The 25,853-nt window shown below is 43.9% G+C and overlaps 1 protein-coding gene across 3 annotated transcripts in view; it reads right to left on the bottom strand.

Annotated features, from left to right (window-relative positions):
• Nucleotides 1-25,853, bottom strand: part of TLCD4 (TLC domain containing 4) — a 93,562-nt gene that overhangs the window by 51,511 nt on the left and 16,198 nt on the right. For all 3 annotated transcript variants that reach the window (XR_010590011.1, XM_005307540.5, XM_005307535.5), the window contains exons 2-5: nt 21,503-21,668; nt 11,489-11,578; nt 2,400-2,458; nt 1,026-1,120 (exon numbers count right to left, since the gene is read on the bottom strand). Coding sequence is in view for 2 of the 3 variants with exons in the window: in XM_005307540.5 (XP_005307597.1) it covers nt 1,026-1,120; nt 2,400-2,458; nt 11,489-11,578; nt 21,503-21,657 (399 nt within the window). In the remaining variant the exon portion in view is untranslated. The remainder of the gene's footprint in view (nt 1-1,025; nt 1,121-2,399; nt 2,459-11,488; nt 11,579-21,502; nt 21,669-25,853) is intronic.

Raw genomic sequence — 25,853 nt, 5'->3', positions numbered from 1 at the left:
CAGCGGCAGTTCAGCAGCGGTTCCTTCGCTCCTAGAGGGAGTGAGGGACCTGCTGCCCCCGAATTGCCGCAAGTGCCACCCCTCTCCCTTGGCCGCCCCAAGCACCTGCTTGTTAAGCTGGTGCCTGGAGCCGGCCCTGGCTAAATCCATGCTGTTTGGTTTACTGTTTAGAGATGAAGAGACACATATAATAGAATTCTGGACATGAATGCACAAGCCTCCAGTGAAAGTCTAATTAATGGATTTTAGGATATCAGATTATTATGACCTTGTTAATCTATGTGGGATTTAAGGTCTTAAAGTAAGTGTGCCTGTGTGTATTTAGGAATGCCTATGCAGCTGCTGGGAGTGTACTTCCCAGTGTGGATAGGCAAACACTAGCTCTGCTCAGGTCAGTGTCCTAAAAATAGCTGTGTTTCCGCAGCAGCATGGGCTAGCCACACAAGTCCATACCCATGAGGAGAAGGGTCAGGCAGGTTTGTACTTGGATGCCTAGCCCGAGCCACCATAGACACACTGCTATTTTTAATACGCTAGCTCAAGTATAGCTAGCGCATGTATGTCCAGCCAGGCTGGGAAGCACACTCCCAGCTGCAGTGTAGACATACCCTTACTTGTATGTAGAAATACAAAAACTGGAGTTTCTTGGGGCAACACTGTTGAGACACTACAAACAGCCTAAATTCAGAGCAGTGATGTTCACGCTCAGGCTTGGTCTACACTAACCCCCCAAATCGAACTAAGGTACGCAACTTAGTAAGTTCGAAGTACCTTAGTTCGATCTTACCTCGGTCCACACGCGGCAGGCAGGCTCCCCCGTCGACTCCGCGGTACTCCTCTCGTCTAGCTGGAGTACCGCAGTCGACGGCGAGCACTTCTGGGTTCGACTTATCGCGTCCAGACAAGACGCGATAAGTCGAACCCAGAAGTTCGATTGCCAGCCGCCGAACTAGGGGCTGGGTATAGACGTACCCTTAGTCACTATCTTGTCTGCTTGTTAGGATATTGAAAAATATGGCACTCACCAGTACAAAGTAGTAGGCATACAGAGCTGCCAAGTGATGAATTACAAAAAATTTATCACCAATTGCCTTCCAGTAGTAAGTAATAAGAAACAAATCTGTAAGAGAAAAAAAACATTAAATTATTACAACATAAGCTACCTAAGGACTATAATATTTCTCTTTAAAGCTTTCAGTATTACTGCAATCTAAAAGGAAAAACCTTTTTGGTTATCTGAGCTATGCATATATTTTTAATGGCAAATGGTGTCCACCTCAACCCACAAAAAGAAAAACAAATCTGAATTGTCTTTGAATTCAGCATTTCTAAGCTCAAGACTTCTGTATCCCTTCCCCTACCCCCCCGGCTCCACAGATGGACATTAAATGTGAGAGGAAAACTTAGGCCTAAGCACTGGTTAAAATATTTTAGCTCTTCCAAAAATGTTCATGAATCTTTATATTTCCTACATGAAGGGAGCTGCCTGGCCACAGCTTTAGCAGGAGGTACACTGTGAGCAAGGATAGATCCAGGGACACCCCTCACCCCCCCCCCCGCCCCCAGTTCTAGGTCCTGGTCTGGAAGAGGACTCATGAGCCCACAATAATTGTATCAAGAACCCCAGAGAGAAAGGGGCTTGAGGACACTGCCAAAATATGACTGGGTCCACTATGGGAATGGTGGAGCAGCAGATGTTATTAGCAGGGCAGGGACCCCTAATGCTAAAAACATTAGCTCTTTGATTTGTTGGCTTCATTTAGTCATAATCCACCAGTGATCACAAAAGATAAATAACCTGACACAGGTTGTCATTAAGAACAAATAATTGAGTGAAAGAGAGCGCAATTGTATGTAAGGATGACAGCCACACCAGATAAAATTATTAAAAATATTTTCAACCTCTTTCACATAGGATCAGACTCTGGCTTAAAATGTGTAGGAAGACAAGGACAATGGGGAGAGGAGTAAGTATGGAGCTGTTTCCCCCAGCTTTGTTGGGATTGCTAAAAACCTGTCGCTTGCACTGTATGGGCACAGGGGAGACTGAGGACATTAAAGCTGCCAGCAGCAGTAAACATCCCAAAAGGGGTTGGGGTCACAACTCCCACCCCTTCTGAATTGGCTGAAGGACCAGAGCTGAGGATTGAAGGGTGTTCACTGGACCATCTTACAGCATGCAGTAGTAGCCACACTACTGTTGGGTGTTCCTTCAGCACCCAATAAGGCAGTATTTCCATCTCTCTCCTCCACTAGCAGGTTGCCTCCAGGCATTGTACTGCCCACAAACACAGCAGTAGCTTTAAAAACTACACTGGACTCTATATTGTTTATAGAAGCTCATCACATCCTCAGAATAAAATTTAGATATATCTATGATATAGACAACGTATAATTACCAGAAATGAGGTAGCCTGTGGTAATAGCAATATTCAGTTTCACAATTGAAGGGTCACCCCTGTAAACATAAAAAATGATGTACAGTTCCAGCCTTTATAATAAAAAGTTAAATTTGCATAGGACATACAAACATCACAAACCATTCCCCTCCTGCCGGGCCACTCATGCTTGACCCAGCCATGTAGCATCATGGAAATTTGGGTGAGGGGAGAGGAGAAGTTGCTAATTAGGAAGACTGATTCCAAAGACAGAACACATTTGCTGCCCCAGGGAGGCCAGCAGCAAGGATCACCTTATGCCTTGGGCAGCTGGCAAGGGAATGGAGTTGAAACTCAGTAAGTCCCCTGGCATACTGAGGCATAATAAGGTCAGCTAATAAAGAGTGCTTGTCAGCACCTTTGCTGACATTCTTAAACACGCCCTTTTATGTCTCCTATCCTGCCCTAATTTTTAAAAACTTAGTTTGGGATGATAAGTACCAGTTGAGTGAGAAAGATTTTTTTTAAATCACAATCATGGGATACCATGTTGACAGCTAGAGTGCAGGGGAAAATGAAAGTTACTCTTTTGTAACCAAGCTATTTAAGAGGACCTCAGCACATTCTTACTCTTGGGATGTGCTGAAATTGTAGCTTGGACTGATGGAACCTTCTAACAGCAGTGCCCACCGGTACACTCTTGTGCCCCCTGCACCTCTCCTCATGGCTCCTCAAAGGGCAAAGCAATAAAAGCGTATGTGGTGTGCTAACCCTCTCAGTTCTTTCTACCACCTCAAGTCCAAAGTTGTAATTAGGACTCAGAGAAAGAGGGAAAGGTGGGAAGTGAGTGTCATTATGCAGAATCCATCTCCAAGAGCTCTGGTTACAGGTGAATAACCTTCATTTGTTGTTTGAATGGCCTATGCACATTCCCACTCTTAGGAGTCTGGCAAGCAGTATTCTTCACTCTGTACAGTGATACAAGGAGGTCTCATTAAAAAGAGATTGTAACACTGTTTTACCAAATTGAGCTAGATGCTACATGTAAGGAATGTTTTATGAAGTATGAATTGAGGCTAAGTAAAAGCTGTACAGATGCAGCTTTGTTCTCACAGAGTGCACTCTAAGCTCTTTTGGAAAATGTGTATTTAACACACTCTTCAATACAGAGTCCAACCCATGTAGAAAGGTATTGGGATGTGATTGCCCAAACTTTACTCTTTCCCCATAAGGGACAAACAGTCCAGGCAATTTTCTGCCATTCATATAGAAGGCTAATGTTCTGTTAGCATCCAAGGTATGGAGCTTACCTAGAGAAAGCTAAGAATGTAGCCTTGGAAAAAATACTGGCAAGTTTATGGATTGATGGAGATGATAGATGTTCATTAAACCCTTCCGAATCTTTTTAATATATCATGACTAAATATGGTATTTTGTTCAGCTAGGCTATAGTGAGCAGACATGGCTGCAAGATGTACTTTTACCAATGATATGGAGAGTCCCAAGCATTTCAGATTAATGAGATACTCCTGTATGGATTTAATAGGAACTGAATCTAGGTTTATTGTTAGTTGCCAACAAAGAGAACCTTTTCCACTTATGATTGTAAAAGTTGACGCTTTCTGGAGTTTAATAGAATTCCTGTGCTTTTTACTCAGAACAGAACTATTCTATATCTGTTGAAATACTATTCTGCCAAATGGAGGCCTAGATGGCAAATCTGACCCTCTGCTGGGCCCGGAGGCTGGAATTCCAGGGAGAGACAGATAATCTGTTTATGATAGTTGCAGTAGATCCCACAACTGCTATTGTCTCACACAGGCCAAAGTAACTTTAGCTTTCTCTTGTTCAAATATTCATGAGAACTCTGAATTAGAAGAATTTGGGGCTGAGGGGACACAGAGGAGGAAACCTACTCCCTAGTCTACAAGAAATGCATCAGAAATGGACTGGTTGTCCACTCCTGCTCTGGAGCAATACCTCAAACATTTAGAGTTACGTCTTGTTGCAAATAGGTCCATCTCCAGGTACTCCCATGGGGAAGGGATGTCATTCTCTATAGAGTTCCCAAGTGACTACCTGTGCTGATCATGAAAGTCTCTGCTCAACTAATCTGCCAGTATGTTGTCCTTGTCTGCAAAGTGAGGAGCTATATGATAAATTTGGTGTGCCATGCACCATTCCCACAGAGCTTCAGCCTCTTTACACAGCTGGTTGGAACATGCTCTCTCTGCTTATTCATGTAAAACATTTCTGTAATGTCAGTAATTACACCACTACCCCGGTATAACGCTGTCCTCGGGAGCCAAAAAATCTTACCACTTTATACGTGAAACTGCGTTATATCGGACTTGCTTTGATCCACTGGAGTGCGCAGCCTCCCTTCCTCTCCCCCCCGGAGCACTGCTTTACCGCATTATATCCCAATTCGTGTTATATCAGGTCGTGTTATGTCAGGGTAGAGGTGTATTTTGGAATGGAAATTTTTCTCTCAAAAATTCCAGATACCGTGAATTGTCAAATTCTTGTAAAGAGACCTCCAGCAATTTGGAAGGGTCAGAGGTGACTACAGCTGACTGAGCTGGGGAGTTGAATACAACTTTTTTTAAGACAGTGTGATGTTAAGTCCACCATATGAAGGATAGGAACATTGGGCAGGTCATTTCATTAACATAGAGTCTTGCTAGCTAATACTGAATAGGTCTTATCTTTAGATCTGCATGTAGAGTTACACATGTTTCAGAATCCATAGGGCTCATCAACTTGAGGAAGACCATCACTGTTTGCCATGGTTTCTCCTGTAGTATTTCCAAGTACCTTTCTTCAGGGACAAAAAACTCTCCTCTGTTGTACTTCCTTAAAGTAAAGGCAAGAGTCAGCTTCTGATTTTAGTAGCCTCTTAGCTCATTTGGTCAAATTAAAGGAAAGGCATTTCTTCTTAATTTTTCATTGAATTATTAAAGTAATTCTTGTGTTAAACTTACAAGTTGATTTAATTACTCATTGTAGTAATTGACAAGCCAGATAAACTGAATCATTGATCTACTGATTAAATTTTGATAGAATTTTGATAGTAACCTTGATTTGATCATTGCATTGTTTTACATTTGATTAGGGAAATTAGAAGTAAATTAGTGACAGTTGTTTAGCTTCATATTTATTTGAGTTTTTTATAGAATCCATAAAAGCACACTAGCATGGCTCTTCTCTCAAAACTCCAGTACATAAGAACATAAGAATGGCCATACTGGGTCAGACCAAAGGTCCATCTGTATCCTGTCTGCCGACAGTGGCCAATGCCAGGTGCCCCAGAGGGAATGAACCTAACAGGTAGTGATCAAGTGATCTCTTTCCTGCCATCCATCTCCACCCTCTGACACTCAGAGGCTAGGGACACCATTCCTTACCCATCCTGGCTAATAGCCATTAATGGACTTAACCTCCATGAATGTATCTAGTTCTCTTTTAAACCCTGTTATAGTCCTAGCCTTCACAACCTCCTCAGACAAGGAGTTCCACAGGTTGACTGTGCGCTGTATGAAGAAGAACTTCCTTTTATTGTTTTAAACCTGCTGCCCATTAATTTCATTTGGTGGCCCCTAATTCTTATATTATGGGAACAAGTAAATAACTTTTCCTTATTCACTTTCTCCCCACCACTCATGATTTTATAAACCTCTATCATATCTCCCCTTAGTCTCCTCTTTTCCAAGCTGAAAAGTCCTAGCTTCTTTAATCTCTCCTCATATAGGACCCATTCCAAACGCCTAATCCTTTTAGTTGCCCTTCTCTGAAACTTTTCTAATGCCAGTATATCTTTTTTGAGATGAGGAGACCACATCTGTACATAGTATTCAATATGTGGGTGTATCATGGATTTATATAAGGGCAATAAGATATTCTCTGTCTTATTCTCTATCCCTTTTTTAATCATTCCTAACATCCTGTTTGCTTTTTTGACTGCCGCTGCACACTGCGTGGACATCTTCAGAGAACTATCCATGATGACTGCAAGATCTCTTTCCTGATTAGTTATAGCTAAATTAGCCCCCATCATATTCTATATATAGTTGGGGTTATTTTTTCCAATGTGCATTACTTTGCATTTATCCATATTAAATTTCATTTGCCATTTTGTTGCCCAATCACTTAGTTTTGTGAGATCTTTTTGAAGTTCGTCACAGTCTGCTTTGGTCTTAACTATCTTGAGCAGTTTAGTATAGTCTGAAAACTTTGCCACCTCACTCCCTTTCTCCAGATCATTTATGAATAAGTTGAATATGATTGGTCCTAGGACTGACCCTTGGTGAACACCACTAGTTACCCCTCTCCATTCTCCATTCTGAAAATTTACCATTTATTCCTACCATTTATTCCCTGTCTTTTAACCGGTTCTCAATCCATGAAAGGATCTTCCCTCTTATCCCATGACAACTTAATTTACGTAAGAGCCTTTGGTGAGGGACCTTGTCAAAGGCTTTTTGGAAATCTAAGTACACTATGTCCACTGGATCCCCCTTGTCCACATGTTTGTTGACCCCTTCAAAGAACTCTAATAGATTAGTAAGACATGATTTCCCTTTACAGAAACCATGTTGACTTTTGCCCAACAAGTTATGTTCTTCTATGTGTCTGACAATTTTATTCTTTACTATTGTTTCAACTAATTTGCCTGGTACTGATGTTAGACTTACTGGTCTGTAATTGCCGGGATCACCTCTAGAGCCCTTTTTAAATATTGGCATTACATTAGCTATCTTCCCGTCATTGGGTACAGAAGCTGATTTAAAGGACAGGTTACAAACCATAGTTAATAGTTACTCAAATGTGAAATTGCGGTCTTTCAGAACTCTTAGGTGAATGCCATCTGGTCCCAGTGACTTGTTACTGTTAAGTTTATCAATTAATTCTAAAACCTCCTTTAAAGACACTTCAGTCTGTGACAATTCCTCAGATTTGTCACCTTCAAAGGACAGCTCAGGTTTGGGAATCTCCCTAACATCCTCAGCCGTGAAGACTGAAGCAAAGAATTCATTTAGTTTCTCTGCAATGACTTTATTGTCTTTAAGTGCTCCTTTTTTATCTTGATCGTCCAGGGGCCCCACTGGTTGTTTAGCAGGCTTTCTGTTTCTGATGTACTTAGAAAACATTTTCTTATTACCTTTTGAGTTTTTGGCTAGCTGTTCTTCAAACTCCTTTTTAGCTTTTCTTATTACATTTTTACACTTAATTTGGCAGTGTTTATGCTCCTTTCTATTTACCTCACTAGGATTTGACTTCCACTTTTTAAAAGATGCCTTTTTATCTCTCACGGCTTCTTTTACATGGTTGTTGAGCCACGGTGGCTCTTTTTTAATTCTTTTACTGTGTTTTTTAATTTGGGGCATACATTTAAGTTGGGCCTTGTAGCAGGGCAGTTACCCCGCTCCTAAAAGGAAAGGCTAGGCTGATTGGGGAAGCAGCCACAGCTGAGGCCATGCCCCAGTCAGGCCACAGCTGGCCCTATAAAAGGGCTGTGAGCCAGGTGCTAAGTCAGTCTCTCTCTAGCTGTGGCGAGAGAAGGACCTGGCTGCCTGGGAGCTTAGGGTACTGGGAATAGAGCAGGATTGGGGAAAGGCAAGAGGAGCTGGGGAGCTCCAGCCTGGCAAATCCCCAGGATGTAGGCCTTGCTAAAGGCCTAAAGAAGGTACTGGGGCTGCAGAGGTGCAGTCTGGGTTAGGCAGAGGCAGCTGGTCCAAACCCCCATGCTGATGATGAGTGGCCATGACAGACTGCAGTTTGCCCCAGTGAGTGGGGGCTAGATGACGACTGGCAGTAGTCACTGAGGCAAGGTGGGTGAGAGGGTTGGGGGTTCCCACATCCGTTGGCCTGCACCGCTTCCCGCAGCCCCCATTGGCCTGGAGCAGCGAACCGCGGCCAGTGGGAGCCGCGGCAGGTAAACAAACCGGCCTGGCCCGGCAGGGGCTTTCCCTGAACAAGCAGCGGACTGGCTTTGAGAACCACTGAGGTACAGGACATTTCCCTTGGACCCTTCTGGGAAAAGGTTCTCTTTGCGGCTGCCTTTCTTCAACCCTTTTAAATTTAGGGTAATACCTAGAGGAAGGCCAATATGGATGCGATGTCAAAGGTTGTCGCTCCCAGTCCTGCTAGTATCTGGCAGGCAATTCCCTATCATAATTCCTGGGTGAGGAAGGGTGATCTCACAGTCTGAAAGGTTGGAATCTACAGTCTCACTAATGCTCTTTGGGTTTGCTGACCCATCTCCTAGGACAGGAAGGTTAAGGAAAGGTATCAGGCCATTTGTAGCCTGATTTCAGATCCAAGGAAGTTACTAAGACTGACAATGATTCGGTTTAGCAAAAAGAACAAGATATTTCCCTGGGGAACCAGTAGGACAAGATTCACATATTGCCAAGGAGGTAATATATAGCTACTGAATCAGGCAGCAATATGCAAGCGCAGATATAACCAGTAAAAGACCACCATCTCAACCTGCCTGGAGCTGTCTAGACTGAGCTGCAGTTCTTCCTTTTCCTTCACAGAAACACAAAATTGCCACATCACATCAGACCAGTGGTCTTTCTATTCTAATATCATACTTCAAAGGAAGGTTCAAAAACTTCCATAATGGACAGTTATAGAGTAGCCTGCTCATTGGTGAAGTTTCATATGAATTCCGGTCAGTTAGTGATTTACTTATGACCTGAAGACCTTCTTCCTCTCACCAATTTATCTCTCCTATTCTCATAATTGCTGACTTCTCCCCCATTTTCATCACCTTAAAAACAATACCTAAGTAGTCTATAAAGTCACAACTTGTATTAAGAAGAAAGGAAAAACTACTGCTATGGAACCTTCAATACCATCAAGTAGTACACACAACTCAGTTGAATAATCACCTGACGTTTCATTATAACTCTTTTCCATCCACTTATCCCTATTGTTTGTTACATTTAATTATGTGTAATGCCTGAAATTAGATTCTAAACTCTTCGGTGCAGGGACAATTAAGTTTAAGATTCACATCCAGGCATTAAAACCTTGAAAGTTAACCCACCTAGCTGGGCCACACACAGATCCAGAAGCATTTCAGACGAAGCTACCCAAAAGACCCTGGACCTAAGATTTTACACACAACTAATTCTGAAGGACAGGGTTGATTTGGACACTATCACATAGCCACCCACAATTATACACTGAGAGGGCATGTGGCAGAAGCAAGGAAGTGAAGCTGGGGAGGAAGCATTTGGCCAAGTTATAACAAGCTTTTGAAAACTTGCAGTTTGCAGGTACTCAGTGGAGACTTTCTAGAGTTTAACAGCTAAAAGTCTCTGAAGATTTCATCCTCACAGAGCATGCTCAAGCCTCTCGCAGCTACTAATGCTGACCAGACTGCGCATGCACCATCTCCACAAAGCAATGGAGCCCAGGAACACTGGGTTTCAAAGGACTTTCTCTGTAATGGCTGCTCCAGGCCAATACCAATAATCAGTTTATGCAAAATAAAAATACTTAGCGCTTTATATCTTCAAAGTGCAATTCAAATTTTGACTTGTTCCTTGAAGGTGCTGCATGCTCTCAATTTCCATTGAAACTAATGGAAATCAAGGGAGCTTAGAATCTTGCAGGACAGAACCCTAAACAATTATAATAATATCCCTGTGAGAAAATAGTGAAAGTATTATCCCATTCTTACCAATCAAAAACAAACACAGCAATATTAAAGAACATGCCCAAAGCCACACAACAAGTCAGTGGCAAAGCTGTGATTAGAACTCATAACTTCATAGCATCCAGTCCTGTTCAGTACACCAGACCCTAATCTGTAAACAACTGAGCAGTATGAAATGCAGACCTTTGTTCTGTTCTTTTAAAACCAGATGAAATATTTTTTGCATTTAAGTTTAGTCTGATTCCCATGTTGTGATTCAGTTTAAAATAAAGTTATGGTGGAAAGAGGAGTTAAAGCTTTAAAAAAAAAAAAGTTTAATTATACAGGTAAAATCAACAGTTCTTCTTACATAGCTTTAAAGAAAGCAAAAAGTCAGTCCCAATAAAGGGTAACAGCTTAAACTTTCTGCTAACAATCTCATGAATCAACTCAAACAAAATCCTGTATTATACTGCAAAAGTCTGTTGGGGAGGAGGGGAGACAAACACCAAGGACCAAAACTTATTTTCTTTTGAGTTTTTAAGTTCTAATGCAGGAAGATCTTCTAATTAGTTTGAGGAACTACTAGAAATCATTGACAGGAGGAGAGCAGCAGCATTTATTAGCGAGAGAACCTCTGCTGTACCACTATTGAGAAAAACCTTTTCAGAGCGGGTGGGGAGCTGAAGAAAAACTGATATAGTGTCTTCATTTTACACTTAAAATCTCATCTAACTTTTGGTCATATTTTTCCCCCCTACAGACATTCAGAGTGTGCAATCAACCTAATTCTCAATTACTAAGGGACAATCTCCACTCATTGATATATTTTGCTTTCCACAACCAAATCTCTGTACAACTTTTCATAAGTGATGTACCCAAGTATTCAGATTCTAATATCTAAACTGTATTGTTAAATCTATTCACCTAAATTTGGGTTATTGCTGATTATGTACACTATGTATCATATGACTTTTTAAAACTAACTCTTTTCCCAACCAGTGTATTATATAATTTTTTTAACATTAACTTTAATAAAAATTTTATATCTTTGCTGTTTCACTTTTCAAGCAAAACAGTAAATAGACACAAATGATGTTAAATCTGCAGTCACCTTTTTGATTGTTTATGGTTGTATTTTCAGAGCTGTGTATTAAAATTGGAGATTGAATTTCAATTAACTGTCCTGAGAAATGTATGTCTAACCGTTCATACTACTTCGTAGAAACTGTTATACAGTAGGCTTATAATGGCATTTTAATTGGCAAAATAATTTGGATTTTACCAGATAATCAGGACACACATATAAATGGCCCTCCACATTTTAAGAGAAACTGAGTGCTAATTTAGCTAGTTAATACTCTAACACGATAGCAACATTGGGAGACAAAGATGTGGGAAAATGGGAACAAAGAAAAAAGTCATATTCTTAAAGTCAGTTTGATATAACTTGTCTTACCAGACATGGTCAGCATTAACAGCTTCATCATACAACAAGATATATACACAAAAAGCACCAACCACCAAGGCATGGAAGGTGGATACTGTCCTGAAAAAAAGAAATATATATTACATTTGTGATTACCATTCTGACTGATACCACAATTTAGAATATACCATCTTAAGTGCAAGATGGTATATTTCCAAGGAAATTCTGAATGACATACAGAAGTTCTTGTACTATAAAGACATTTCATTTGTATATTATATCTATCAGCTCATGGAATGACTTGTTTTTAATATAGACAGCGAAAGTATACATAGGGAAGGAGGAAAATATTTTTGGTGCAATCAGTGCTTCATTTTTTTTATAATGACAAAGTAGTTAAAACATAAAATTAACATACCTTGATAGCTGTCCCATTTACTGACACTTATCTGAAAAAGCAAACTCATGACTAAGCTCTTTAAATTCATTCTTCCAGCAGTAATCAACTTGTTAAACGAACCAAAAGGAGACTTCTTGTACTTTATCCTGAATTCAAACTGGTCCATATATGCTATGTTAGCAGATTTCTGTTTGTAAGCACCAAATTTAACAGCTGGAATGCTTTTCTGTTCTTGTTTTTTTAGGTGGGTGAGGAAGGCCATAGATTAAACAGAAACTCTAGCACTGACAGCTTCAGAGAAGGATAGTCTTGTGCATATGACCCAGCTTCTAGGTCCCTCAGAACAAAACTGAATAGTACAAGACTGCAATTGCAAGACTTCAATACACAAATATGAGCATCATAGGTGTGCTGAGGGAGTAGAAGCTATAGTATAAATGATAATGATTCAAGTCTGACAACTGCTGAACTTGAATTGATATGCAAACTAAATACAATCAACTTAGGCTTGAATAGAGACTGGGAATGGCTGAGCCATTACAAACATTGAATCTATCTCCCCATGTAAGTATTCTCACACTTCTTATCAAACTGTCTGTACTGGGCTATCTTGATTATCACTTCAAAAGTTTTTTTTCTCTTACTTAGTTGGCCTCTCAGAGTTGGTAAGACAACTCCCACCTTTTCATGCTCTCTGTATGTGTATATATATCTCCTCAATATATGTTCCATTCTATGCATCCGAAGAAGTGGGCTGTAGCCCATGAAAGCTTATGCTCAAATAAATTTGTTAGTCTCTAAGGTCCCACAAGCAGGGCCGGCTCTGGCTTTCTGGCCACCCCAAGCAAAAAAAAAAAAAAAAAAAAACCCGCAGCGGCCAGAACAGCAAAGCCAAAAAAAAACCTGCGGCGTGGCCGGAGCTAGGGTGCAGGGGGACTCCCTGCCTTGCAGATGTACCCCGGCTAGCGGGGGCAGGGGAAGGGAGCGGGGGGGAGAGAGAGAAGGGGGGCGGCCAGGGCTTCAGCGGGGCGCTGCCACGCGGCCTCTCCCGCCGTGCCCCCTGCTGGGAGGGCTCCGCACCGCTCCGGAGGGCTGGGAGGGAAGGACGCGGGCTGCCCTGCCGGGCTTGCTGCAGGGCGCTCCCGTCTTCTGCGCCGCCGCCCCCTACAGGGCGGCTGGAGCGGAACAACAACGAACAAAACAAAACAAACAAAAAAAGCGGCCGTGCCGCCCTGGGATTGGGCGGAATGCCGCCTCCTACAAGCTGCTGCCCCAAGCACCAGCTTGCTCAGCTGGTGCCTGGAGCCGGCCCAGGCCACAAGTACTCCTGTTCTTTTTGCGGACATTACACAATTAACACTATATAATGCAACGCACACATGTGTAAGGAGGCAAGGGGGACCCTATCTTTGACTTGTGCATTTAAAATATTAATAATTTGGAAAAATCAGAGTCCCAAACACGGCTCTGCAGGATTTAAATAGAAAACTACTTGTTCCTCTCAAGCCTTTTCCCCAAAGTTACTTTTCTTACTCTCCCTATTTACAAAAGCCATTCTTTCTAACCCAAATGGATTATACTGTAAATCTCCAAGGAGTCTGGATGGTCTCCACTTAATTTGTGTTATTGTGCTGCTTTCAGCAATTGCTTTTAATGGAATGTTCTATCAAATAGATAGAATACGGTCTTAATTAATCTTCAGAATAACAGTTAAATTGGACAAGTGTATTTACTGCAACAGGTGTAGACAAGCCCTAAATCTCTGCGTAAGCAACAACCTGGTGATAACAAACATGCTATTTCAACAAAGAAAACTGCAGAGGATGTGGACATGGATTATCACTGTGACACTGGCAAACCAGGTGTCAGCTCTTGCCAAGGCTTTAGGCCTCAGCCGCGCACTGACAAATTAATTGCTGGAAACTAGTCTGTTTCACCTGTGCTTTAGTATGTTTAAAATGGGTATTAAACTTGTAACAATGTGTTTAGAATTTATGAAACACCTGTTAATTGCTGTATGCATTAATCTCACTTATAGTAGGCTCTCCGAGCTCTGGTCAAGTGAAAAAATTCTCTATTTATCACACGGTATAAGATAATAATTAGGTTTTTGCTTTATAAAACAAAAAAAAAGTTTGTTCTGAAACTGAATCTGCTCATCAAGGCGGCTATCAAAACTAAATGGGCGATTGTGGGACATCACAATACAAAGACTTTGTTAATTGCCCCCTTTACACCCATGAAGCCGCTACATGCAAAAGGGCTCATCCCATCAGCATGAATTCTGGAAGAAGGAAATAAGAATAGCTGACAAGAAAATTTTTCCTCTCTTTTTTGCTGTTTGGACTATGACAGGGCGAGAACTATGAAACAGAAACACAGATCTCCATGGTCAACCTAAAACATCTTCAGAGTGGACAGATTACTACAACTCTGTCACCTTTTGGAACCATAGACTGTAACTCATTTGTGTATATAAGTTTACTTGGAAATGTTATTTACTCCTTCTCATAACACAAGAACTAGGGGTCACCAAGTGAAATTAATAGGCAGCAGGTTTAAAATAAACAAAAGGAAGTATTTCTTCACACAACACACAGTCAACCTGTGGAACTCTTTGTCAGAGGATGTTGTGAAGGCCAAGACTATAACAGGGTTCAAAAAGGAACTAGATAAATTCATGGAGGATAGGTCCATCAATGGCTATTAGCCAGGATGGGCAGGGATGGTGTCCCTAGCCTCTGTTTGCCAGAAGCTGGGAATGGGCGACAGGGGATGGATTACTTGATTATTACCTGTTCTGTTCATTCCCTCTGGGGCACCTGGCATTGGCCACTGTCAGAAGACAGGATACTGGGCTAGATGGACCTTTGATCTGACCCAGTATGCCCGTTCTTTTGTTCTTAATCTTGTAATAACTCTCTCATTTATTTTTTAGTTAATAAATCTTTAGTTAGTTTATTACAGGATGGGCTACAAGTGTTGTCTTTGAGAGATATCTAAAGTACAAAGTGACCTGGGACTGGGAGAAACCTGAATATTTTGTGATCTTTGGTGTACTATCACTAAGTCCAGCTTGCCTGGGTGGCAAGATGGACTGGAAGGCCCAAGGAGACTGTCTGTGACTCTGTAAGGCTGTTATAGTGCTTTAGGAGTTCACATTTGTTACTGGGTTGGTGAAATCTAATTATCGATTTCCCCAAATTTGGGACCCTTGCCCTGTTTCTTGACACTTTGCCCTGAGGTTGGCACTCATGGTCGTGAACCACTCCAGACAGCGTGACAATCACCTGATGGGTAATTAAAGAACATGATAGACTTTGTATTTGTGAATCACAGGTGGAAATCAATTGTTGTTGTTGTACAGATCATTTGCAGTTGATCATAAGTTAGTGCTGGCATCAATTGGGATGAAAAAAAAAGTGCCAAGAACTAAGATCTATGATGTGGACAAATTGAAAGAGACAGGTATGAGGAAAGGATACAGAGAAGCCATGCAGAAAATCATCATACATCTGGTAAAATAATAAATGAACATTGAAGAGACATGGAACAGTGTAAAAAATGGGATTACAAGAGTGGCTGAACAAATGTTGGGCTATAAGGCCAAAACAAAGAAAGAAAGGTAGAAAATGGATTAAATACTGCAAATGAGTGACAAGTGTAGGAAGCTGAAGGAGAATAAAGAGGAGGATGGAGAGTTTAAGAGCTAGTACAATAGGCTGACTAGAGATAAAACAGAAAGCAAAGACCGACAGGAACAACTGGATAAGTGAACATTGTAAAGAAGCAGAAGAATATACAAAGAGAAATGCAACACAAGGGTTGTATTGCAAGATAAGAGAACTGTGTAAGACATATGACTTGCAGATGTCAGTGGTGAAACACAAGTATGGATACATAACTGAGGATTAACAAGCAAAGAATAAGTGATGGAAAAATATTCTGAAGAGCCATACAATGTGCAGAACACAGAAGATGAAATGGTCCTGAACAAGCTTCCCAGCACAAATGAGGGAGAGAAAATACTGGAATTCTTAGAAGAAGAAGTAAATATCCCAATGGAAAGTTTCAAAAAGAAAAAGGAGCCAGGGAAGTGACAACATAACCAAAAGCTGCTGCAAGCAAGCAAGCAACACATGGTAAAGGCAATGCACAAGCTATTCAACAAGTTTTACAAACTTAAACAAGGGCTGAGCGAATGGGGGAAAGCAATAGTAATACCAATCTATACAAAAGGAGATAAGAGTGAATGCAAGAACTACAGAGGGCTCAGCTTATTGACTGTGCTGGGAAAAGCATTCACCAAGACATTGCAGAGATCAAAGAGGTGTGTGGAAATGGCACTTGAAAAGGACCAGGCCAGATTTAGATCTGAACAATATACAGTAGATCTGTTATTTATGATAAGATAGATATAGGAGAGGTACTTAGAACACAACCAAACCTGTTACAACAACTGTATAGACTTCAAAACAGGCTTTTGACTGCACTTGGCAGAAACAGTTATGGCAACTTATGACAATATATGGCATCTCAAAGAAACTTCTACAGCAAGTTGATGAGTGCAGTAAGAGTAGACATGAAGCAGAGTGGATCAGGACAACCGTAGGAGTGAGGCAAGGATACACACCATAATCAGTTTGGTTCAACTTGGTGCTGGAAGCCGTAATTAGTGTAGTACTGAAAGATGAAACAGGAGGAGTCATGTTACGTTTTAGGATAATGCATAACCTTAGATTCGCAGACAATATTGACCAAGGAGCAGGGCTCTAGGCACCAGCAAACCAAGCACCTGCTTGGGGCGGCACATTTTCAAGGGCGGCATTCTGGCTTTTTTTTTTTTTTTTTTTGCTTCTGGCAGCAAAAGCCTAGAGCCAGCCCTGGCAGCAGCAGCGCGTGGTGTGCAGGGGGCTCCCTGGGGCCGCTGCGGTTCGCGCCGCAGGGGAGCAGCACCCGCACCTTGTGGCTGGGCCGGGCAGGCTCCGAGCAGGGGACACTCAGGCGGGGAGCCGCCCCGCGGGGCACTTGGAGCCACCTGCGGGTGCCACAGGGCTGCCACCCCCCAGCGCCACAGCCGGGGCTGGGGGAAGCGGCCCGAGCCACCCAGGGACTGCAGCAGGGCAGCCAGAAGCAGCAGCAGCAGCGGGGCCATAGAAAGCGCGGCGCTGCCATGTGGGGCCAGCATCCAGCTCTCTGGGACTCCTCTCCCTCTGGGACTGCCCTGCCCCGGCTCCTCAGCCCCCTGCCGGGGTGGTCCCCCGGCTCTGCTCTCCTGGGTCCTGGCCGGTCCTGGAGGCAGGAGCCCTGGCTGGAGGGACCCTGGGCTGAGGCGCGGCCCGGGAGCCCCGCTGCTTACCCCGACCCTGCCAGAGCCGGACTGGCCGGAGGCGGGGGGGGGGGGGGGAGCGGGTGGAGTCAGCACTGGTGGGGGGGAGCTCAGGGCTGGGGAGGCAGGGGGTGCGGGTGGGGGGGGGGGGAGAGAGAGCCCAGGACTGAGGCGGCAGGGGACTAGGGGGTGAGAGCCCAGGGCTGGGGTGGGGGGCAGCCAGAATTTTGCTTGGGGCGGCAAAAAACCTAGAGCCGGCCCTGCCAAGGAGGATTTACAGATAGTAATTGACAAGGTAGATCAGGAAAGCAAAAAATTCAGATTGACGAACAGCATGTAGAAAAGAAAAATTATGGCAACTGGAAGACAAGAGAAAGAACTAAAGATCAAACTCAGAGACAAAAAAACAGAACACATGGGGAAAAATTGTGTACCTTGGAGGACCAGTATTGAAGAACGGGAATTGTGAAGATGTTATCAAAAATAAAATCAGACTAGCAGGATCTGAAGGGAGTCTGTCACTCATCTAAATGACATCTTGGAATGTCTAAATTCATCAGCCATTGATGGAGGAGAGGGTATTACCACTTCATCTGGTGAGTACTTGTTAAAAGATAGGCAACAAAGGGCAGGAATAAATGGTCAGTTTTCAGAATGGAGAGAGGTAAATAGTGGTGTCCCCAGGGGTCTGTACTGGGGCCAGTACTATTCAACATATTCATAAATGATCTGGAAAAAGGGGTAAACAGTGAGGTGGCAGAATTTGCCAATGATACAAAACTACTCAAGATAGTTAAGTCCAAAGCAGACCGCGAAGACTTACAAAAGGATCTCACAAAACTGGGTGACTGGGCAACAAAATGGCAGATGAAATTCAGTGTTGATAAATGCAAAGTAATGCACATTGGAAAACATAATCCCAACTATACATATAAAATGATGGGGTCTAAATTAGCTGCAACCACTCAAGAAAGAGATTTTTGCATCATTGTGGATAGGTCTCTGAAAACATCCACTCAATGTGCAGCAGCAGTCAAAAAAGCGAACAGAATGTTGGTAATCATTAAGAAAGGGATTGATAATAAGACAGAAAATATCATATTGTCTCTACACAAATCCATGGTACGCCCACATCTTGAATATTGCAGATGTGGTTGTGGCTGCCCCATCTCAAAAAAGATATATTGGAATTGGAAAAGATTCAGAAAAAGGACAACAAAAATAATTAGGATTATGGGACAGCTTCCATGTGAGAAGAGATTAATAAGACTGGGACTTTTCAGCTTGGAAAAGAGAAGACTAAAGGGGGATAAGATAGAGATCTATAAAACTCTGACTGTCATGGAGAAAATAAATAAGGAAGTGTTATTTACTCTTCTCATTATACAAGAACTAGGCGTCACTAAATGAAATTAATAAGCAGCAGGTTCAAAATAAACAAAAGGAAATATTTCTTCACACAATGCACAGTCAACCGGTGGAACCCCTTGCCAGAGAATGTTGTGAAGGCCAAGACTATAACAGTGTTCAAAAAAGAACTAAATACGTTCATGGATGATAGGTCCATTAATGGCTATTAGCCAGGATGGACAGGGATGACTTCCCTAACCTCTGTTTGCCAGAAGCTGGGAATGGGTGACAGGGGATGGATCACTTGATGATTACCTGTTCTGTTCATTCCCTCTGGGGCAGCTGGCATTGGCCACTGTTGGAAGACAGGATACTGGGCTAGATGGACCTTTGGTCTGACCCAGTATGGCCGTTCTTATGTACAAGGAAATGGTAGTTTGAGGGGTGGTCTCCTATCTGTCCTAGCTTTGTGTTCCGTCTTTTCCTGCAAGGGAATGGTTTGAGGTGGTAAAGATTGTGTTTCCCTATCATCCCGGTGGGCTAGGTGCAGAGCCCCAGAAAATTTCTGTTTGCAGGCAGCCCAGGGATCCCAGTATGGCCATTGTGGGGCTCCATATGGGAGAGGAGGTGGCATCCAGGATTGTTCCCACCATCTGTGGTGACCTCCCCAGGCTTCCTCCTTGTCTCTATGACTAACATAGAATGGGTTCCTATAAAGGTGGGTGGGAGAGCCCTACACCGAAATATGGGAGGCTGAATGGACTCATTGGAGGTCCCCTTCATCTTCCATTGAACTATGAGGAGGAAGAGCCCCAGCTGAAAACAGTGCAAGGAGTCAGGCAGTACTGGTGACATATGAATGTCCGGTGACCGAGCGGGTCTCAGTGCCAAGAGGCATTTGGTGCCCATGATCAGCAGCGATTCCTGTTCCTCTGCTACAGTCAAGTCCTTCAAGTACCTAACTTCTTGAGGTACCGAATAAAGCATTGGTACCAACGTGATGATCTCTCTCAAAGTGGACAGTACCAAAGGTTTGGATTGCTCCAACAAGGGCATGGACAGAGGCAGATGCTTCGACTTACAGCATACCAAGGGACCTGTCATGGGGCAGTACTGGAGGTAGGGTTGCGTCCAGTTATACTGGCTGGAGGAATGTCTCTCCTTGCCATCTCTGACATGCCCAGATGGTACTAAAGCTTGCTTGGAGCTGAGTTTGTTCTTAGAAGAGCTATGGGGTTTCCTGGCTCCACTGGTACTGCCGGGATAGCCTGTAGCCTGAATGGTACTGGGCAGAGAGGTCGACAATTCTGAGACCATTGACCCAGTGGGAGATTGATGTCTTTTAGGAAGAGACTCCCTGCAAGGTGAGTTGGAGTTCCTCTTCCTGGGGCTTCTGGAGGTCTCAGAAATCTTCCCTTTTCTGGGGGAGTGATGAACTGAGGTTGACAGGGCACTGGATGTGTATGGAGACTGATGTACTTGAGGGGAAGTCTCCTGACCTGCCTCTGAAGCAGATAAAAGAGAACATGCCATCATAAGCCTCAGCTTGATCTTCCAGTTCTTCTTCACCCTGCATTTAAGGGCTAAACAGAAGTTACGCTCCAGTGAGATGTGCAAGTCTTCCAGGCAGCGAACACACTTGGAGTGGACATTGCTAGCCGGGTTGACTTCTCGGCAAGTGAGGCATCATTTAAAAGAGCTGAGCATATCCTCCCCAGGAAAGGAAACCTTCCGAAAGGAAGGAGAAAAAAAATGTAAAACTAAACTAAACAGCTATACTAAGCTAAACTAACAATAAAATTTTAATAGATGAGGCACACTCAAGGTGGACACGCTAGAGCTCCATCTCAGGCTGAGGCTGATGAAAAGGAACTAAGGGTGATTCACCCGTCCAGTCAGATGTAGCCTCAGTGCGGGGCACGAGGCTGTGTAGGGTGCATGCACAAGTCAAACGGACACTGCCAGCAGAAATCTCCAATTGAAAACACATGCTGTAGCGGGGTGGTCACCCCGCTCCTGCCCGGAGAGGTTAAAAGCAGCCCTGGAGAGGGCTGTGGCTGGGGAAAGGCTGGCTGGGGAAGCAGCCGCCACAGCTGAGGCCATGCCCCAATCAGACCACTGCTGGCCACATAAAAGAGCTGTGAGCCAGGAACTCTAGACACACTCTCTCTCTAGCTCCTTAGAAAGAGAAGGACCTGGCTGCCTGGGAAGCTTGTACCTTGGGTGGAGCAGTGCTGGGGAAGGGCAGAGGGAGCTGGGGAGCTCCAGCCTAGCTAAGCCCCAGACTGCAGGCCAAGTTAAGGGTCCACAAGGGTACTAGGGCTGCAGAGAGGCAGCCCAGGAATAGGCAGAGGCAGCTGGTCCAACCCCCCCTTGCCGATGATGAGTGGTTTATAGACTGCAGTCTGCCCCTGGGAGTAGGGGCTAGATGAAGACTGGCAGTAGCCACTGAGGCAAAGTGGGGATAGGGGGTTGGGGGCTCCTCTGGGAGGGCAGACCCAGAGACGGAGGGGTTAGTGCTGGGGGCAGAACCCTGTTATACAAAGGCACCGGGGTCCGGGGAGGGATACGGGGGCCAGCGGCAGGTGAGACACCAGCCTGCAGAGGGCACGCCGGGCTGGAAGAGCTAATTCCTGAGACAACCAGCAGGAGGCGCCGCGCCAGTGCGTCGTCGCCCTGCCACACATGTGAAGTAGTGTCCCATAAGAGGGACACTACTCAGAGAAGAAAGAAGACCTCTTACATACACATTCCTTCTTTGCATGCCTTAAAAAAGCTAGATGTAAGCCAGCATTTACAGTAAACTGGAGGGAATTTTGCTTAGATCTTCACATAGGTTTTGGGAGATGGGGGTATTTTCATAATTTTTACATCCTCAGTTATGTGCTGTTATATATTTGGGAGCTTGAAAATTACTAAATTTCTGAATCAATTCATTATTTGTATTTATTTTTAAACACTTTACCTTGAATTCCATTCAATCTTCCTTTTTTGGTTGAGATTATTAAAAGCAGGAGTTATTCTTGTTGATGCCCAAGAACTTAGAACATGGAACAGAAGCTGAAATATGGTAAAACTGGTAACAGCAGTGCCAATAATCAGTTTGTTGAAGGTAGCCATTATTCTTCAGCCTGTTAATTGGAATGGCAGAATTACTGTCTCAGTCCAGACATTGATTAAACTATTTTGTTTAAGTAGCTGCAAAAAGAATTTTAAGCCTCCAAGATAGTAATTTAAGTAGAAACAAAAATAAAATGTAGTGCTACACAGAACACAATAATCTTCAGATGTAAAACAGTGATATATTAAGTAGCCATTCGAGTTGCCCTATTAAATAGTGAATGTGTTCAGTCTGTACCTGAGGCGAGGGAAGGAGAGGTGGGGAAGAAGCGCAAACAATTTTTTGGACATTCCTAGATATTTTCTAGACCAGGGGTGGGCAAACTATGGCCCGGGGGCTGCATCTGGCCCTTCAGACGTTTTAATCCGGCCCCCGAGCTCCCACTGGGGAGCAGGGTCCAGGGCTTGCCCCACTCCGACGTTCCCGTCAGGGAGTGGGGTCAGGGGCTTGCCCCGCTCCGCGTGTGCTGTGGCTCCTGGAAGCAGCAGCATGTCCCCCGCCCCCCGGCTCCTATACATAGGGGCAACCAGGGGGCTCTACACACTGCCCCACCCCAAGTACCGCCTCCACAGCTTCCATTGGCCGGGAACTGCAGCCAATGGGAGCTGTCTGGCTGCGCCTCCGCGTAGGAGCTGGAGGGGGGACATGCCACTGCTTCCAGGAGCTGCTTGAGGTAAGCGCCAACCAAAGCCTGACCCCCTTCTGTGCCCCAATCCCCTGCACCAGCCCTGATACCCCTCCCGCCCTCCGAACCCCTTGATCCCAGCTCAGAGCACCCTCCTGCACCCCCAACCCTCATCCCCAGCCCCACTCCAGAGCCCGCACCCCCAGCTGGAGCTGCACCCCAACCCCCAGCCCAGAGCCCCCTCCCGCAGCCTGAACTCCTCATTTCTGGCTCCACCCCAGAGCCTGCACCCCCAGCTAGAGCCCTCTCCCCTTCCTGCACCCCAACTCCCAATTTCATGCACATTCATGGCTCGCCATACAATTTCCATACCCAGAGGTGGTGCTCAGGCCAAAAAGTTTGCCCACCCCTGTTCTAGACAGACATAGCTGACAAAGGCTCCAGTTGTGGAACTAGGAGTCCGGTGGCACCTTAAAGAGTAACAAATTTATTTGGGCATAAGCTTTCATGGGTAAAAAACCTCACTTCTTCAGATGCATCTGAAAGCTTATGCTCAAATAAATCTGTTAGTCTTTAAGGTGCCACCGGACTCCTTGTTGTTTTTGTGGATACAGACTAACACGGCTACCCCCTGATACTTGAGTTATGGAACTATTATTTCAGACTTATGGAAAGAATTTCAGCACCATTCTCAGGGATTTAACCATTTGACTTCAATAGAAGTTAGAGGGATTTGCAAAACTAAATTTCCATACACCATATAGAAGAGAAAAAAAAAACAGTTATCCCCAACTAGAGCTTCCATACTGAACTCCATTTACATTCCTGTATCCCAAAAATAATCCAACCCTTTCACAAGAGAAGCTAAACAAAAGAAAGACAGGATAACTCATAGCCCTGGTCTACACTGGGAGGGGGGCGGGTGATTGACCTAAGATACACAACTTCAGCTACGCGAATAGCGTAGCTGAAGTTGGCGTATCTTAGGTCGACTTACCTGGCCGTGAGGACGGCGGCAAGTTGACCGCTGCCGCTCCCCTGTTGACTCCACTTCCACCTCTCGCGAGCTGGAGTTCCGGAGTCAACGGGGAGCGCGTTCGGGGATCAATTTAGCAGCGTCTAGATGAGATGCAACAAATTGATCCCAAATAGCTCAATCTCTACCCGCCAATCCAGCAGGTAGTGAAGACCTGCCCGTAGTAATTAAAAGATTTAAATACTTTCAAAGGCAATATTCTTAAACTGTCTTAAGAGACCAGCGTATAGAAATAGCTTTTAAGTGTACTTTGAAGACCTTAAATCTAATTAAAGCACAGCTGCTTAACCAAGACTTTGACTAATATTTCACACATGGTAATAACTGTCTAATAGTCAGCATCTTTCTCTAGAATGTCCTAGAAGTAGTCTTTCTATATAAAAAAAGGGGCAGGAAATGCCCATACCACCTTCCCTCTGTTCCCCTGGAGCTGGCAATAGCCAATGGGAATTATTTGCTTACACTCCATCTGCAGTCAGTGTGTTAGGTATACGTACACTAACTGGTGGAAGCAGTAGTTGGGCCTGTTTAGTAAATCTGTGGAATACTTGGAGGTGTGTGACAGAGCTGTGATCATGTATGAAGAGATCTGTATCTTGCTCCTTCGTGTGAAAAGAGAGATGCATGTATACCTTCAGTATGAATAATTTCTATGCAGAATTGTGTAGGTTATGTCAGTAGCAGAGCATAGGGCTTTTATTACAAGAGATATTGTCAGCAGTGAGGTGGAATATGAGAGGATTCTTATGATGGTTAAGTAAAGTGTAGGTTGAGACAGTATCATGTGAGTATGTGTAAGAGAGGTATAAAAGGCTGTGAAGTGACTTTTAAATTGTACAGGTGTGGTATTCTTTCTGGGGAGTTGACCAAGTGTGTGAGCCTATGCCAGGATCTGGAACCTCCTGAATTTTATAGTGCCACCGGCCAGCATGAGGTATTGCTCAAAGAGAGTAGAGGGAAGGTGGCATAGAGAACTTTCAAACGGACAAGCAAATAACAAACTTTTAATAGTGTTAAATGGAATCCTGCGGGTGAGAGTGAATGGGTAATAAAAAGAGGGGAAGAGTTTGTACATTTCAGCAACTGAGGGGTTGATAGAATAAAGATATTATTATTAACGTGGTGTATTGGAACACTGCTAAAAGACAACAGAGTTAAGGTTGCATGGGCACTTTAACTGTATATTTCATATTTTTCAGAAATTTGAATTTTGCTCAACTCAGCATTCTGCAAGGAGACAACATACCACCAAGCAATCTTCACTCTGCATTAACGTAGTTTTTTGCCAATGGATTTTAGCTTTTTTGAACAGGCAAAGATAAGTTGTTAGTAGGAGTAAGTAGTCATTTAGGCAGTTGTACATATCAAGTCCCACAATTTGCATACCAAGCCAGCAAGGCCTAGCCACCCCATCCACCAAGGCCAAACCAGCCCTGCTTTGACACACATACACAACCACACTCCTGACCCATTCACTGCATTCCCCCCTCCAACCTGGCCCGCTTCCCATTACTGTACCCTGGCCCTCACCAACAAGCAGGGAACACATCCCACCGAAGTCTTCACTCCTTGGTATCCAAACATTTCTATTGCTGTTACTTCCCACCTCCAACCTCTATCCCCAATAACATGACTCACATGGAGTACTGGCGTGAAGGATAACTATGTTATAGTGGACTGGTATTCCGGGTCATGTTTCAGAATGATTGGAAGGTGGAGTCTGTGGCTGTGCCAGCAAGAGATAGGGTTTCCGTTCCAAAATATGGACAATTTTATGTCTCAGAAAAAGATCCTCTGATCCCTGTCCAACAGATGTACCTCATCTCCAAGAAACAGTGAGGCAAGAGAACTTGTAATGTTTCTATGGCAAACAGTACACATTTTCCAGTCATCCATGAACCCTCCAATTTCCCAATTAATGTTCTTCCAATACTTAGTACTAGCTTTCACATTGCCCCTGTAGTCATTATTCAGATGCTCAGACAGATCAGAGAAAACTTTCACAGCTCTTGGACATAAATCTCTGATGTGGTCCAAATCTCCTTTCATACATTGTCCAAGGTGTACACCAGGAATAAGGCCCAGATCATTTCCATCCAAGTGAATCACCACAATGTCCAATAGATCACAACCTCTTCATCACCAGTTAGATGCTGTAAAGTGGGCAAAACTTGATGCCAACACTAGCCAGCTCTCTCCACCCAAATCAGCCTGTAGTCAGCAATCCCCTGTTATGGTGTACTCCTTGCTCTCATGCAAACTTCTGCAACATCATGATCCAGGAATCACCCAGAATCAACACAGTGGCAACCCTGGCAGCACACACATTTATTCCCCCTCAGAAGTCCAGGTGCCTGGGCTTCAGTTCCAAACTTCCATACTATGTGTCTTGGGAAAAAAAAACATACATCTGCCCCAAGATCAGAAAGTAGCCACTTGTTGCCCCTGCCTCTCCCTTCCCCCAGGGGCTAGTAAAATACAGGTTTTCCCAAACAACCAATTCAAGGCTTGCCTACCACCCATCCTCATTTCCT

This window comes from Chrysemys picta, chromosome 8 (assembly GCF_011386835.1).
Source record: "Chrysemys picta bellii isolate R12L10 chromosome 8, ASM1138683v2, whole genome shotgun sequence".
Taxonomy (NCBI): domain Eukaryota; kingdom Metazoa; phylum Chordata; order Testudines; family Emydidae; genus Chrysemys; species Chrysemys picta.
Note: the sequence above shows the minus strand (reverse complement) of the source record. Positions and strands in the feature narration are given on the sequence as shown.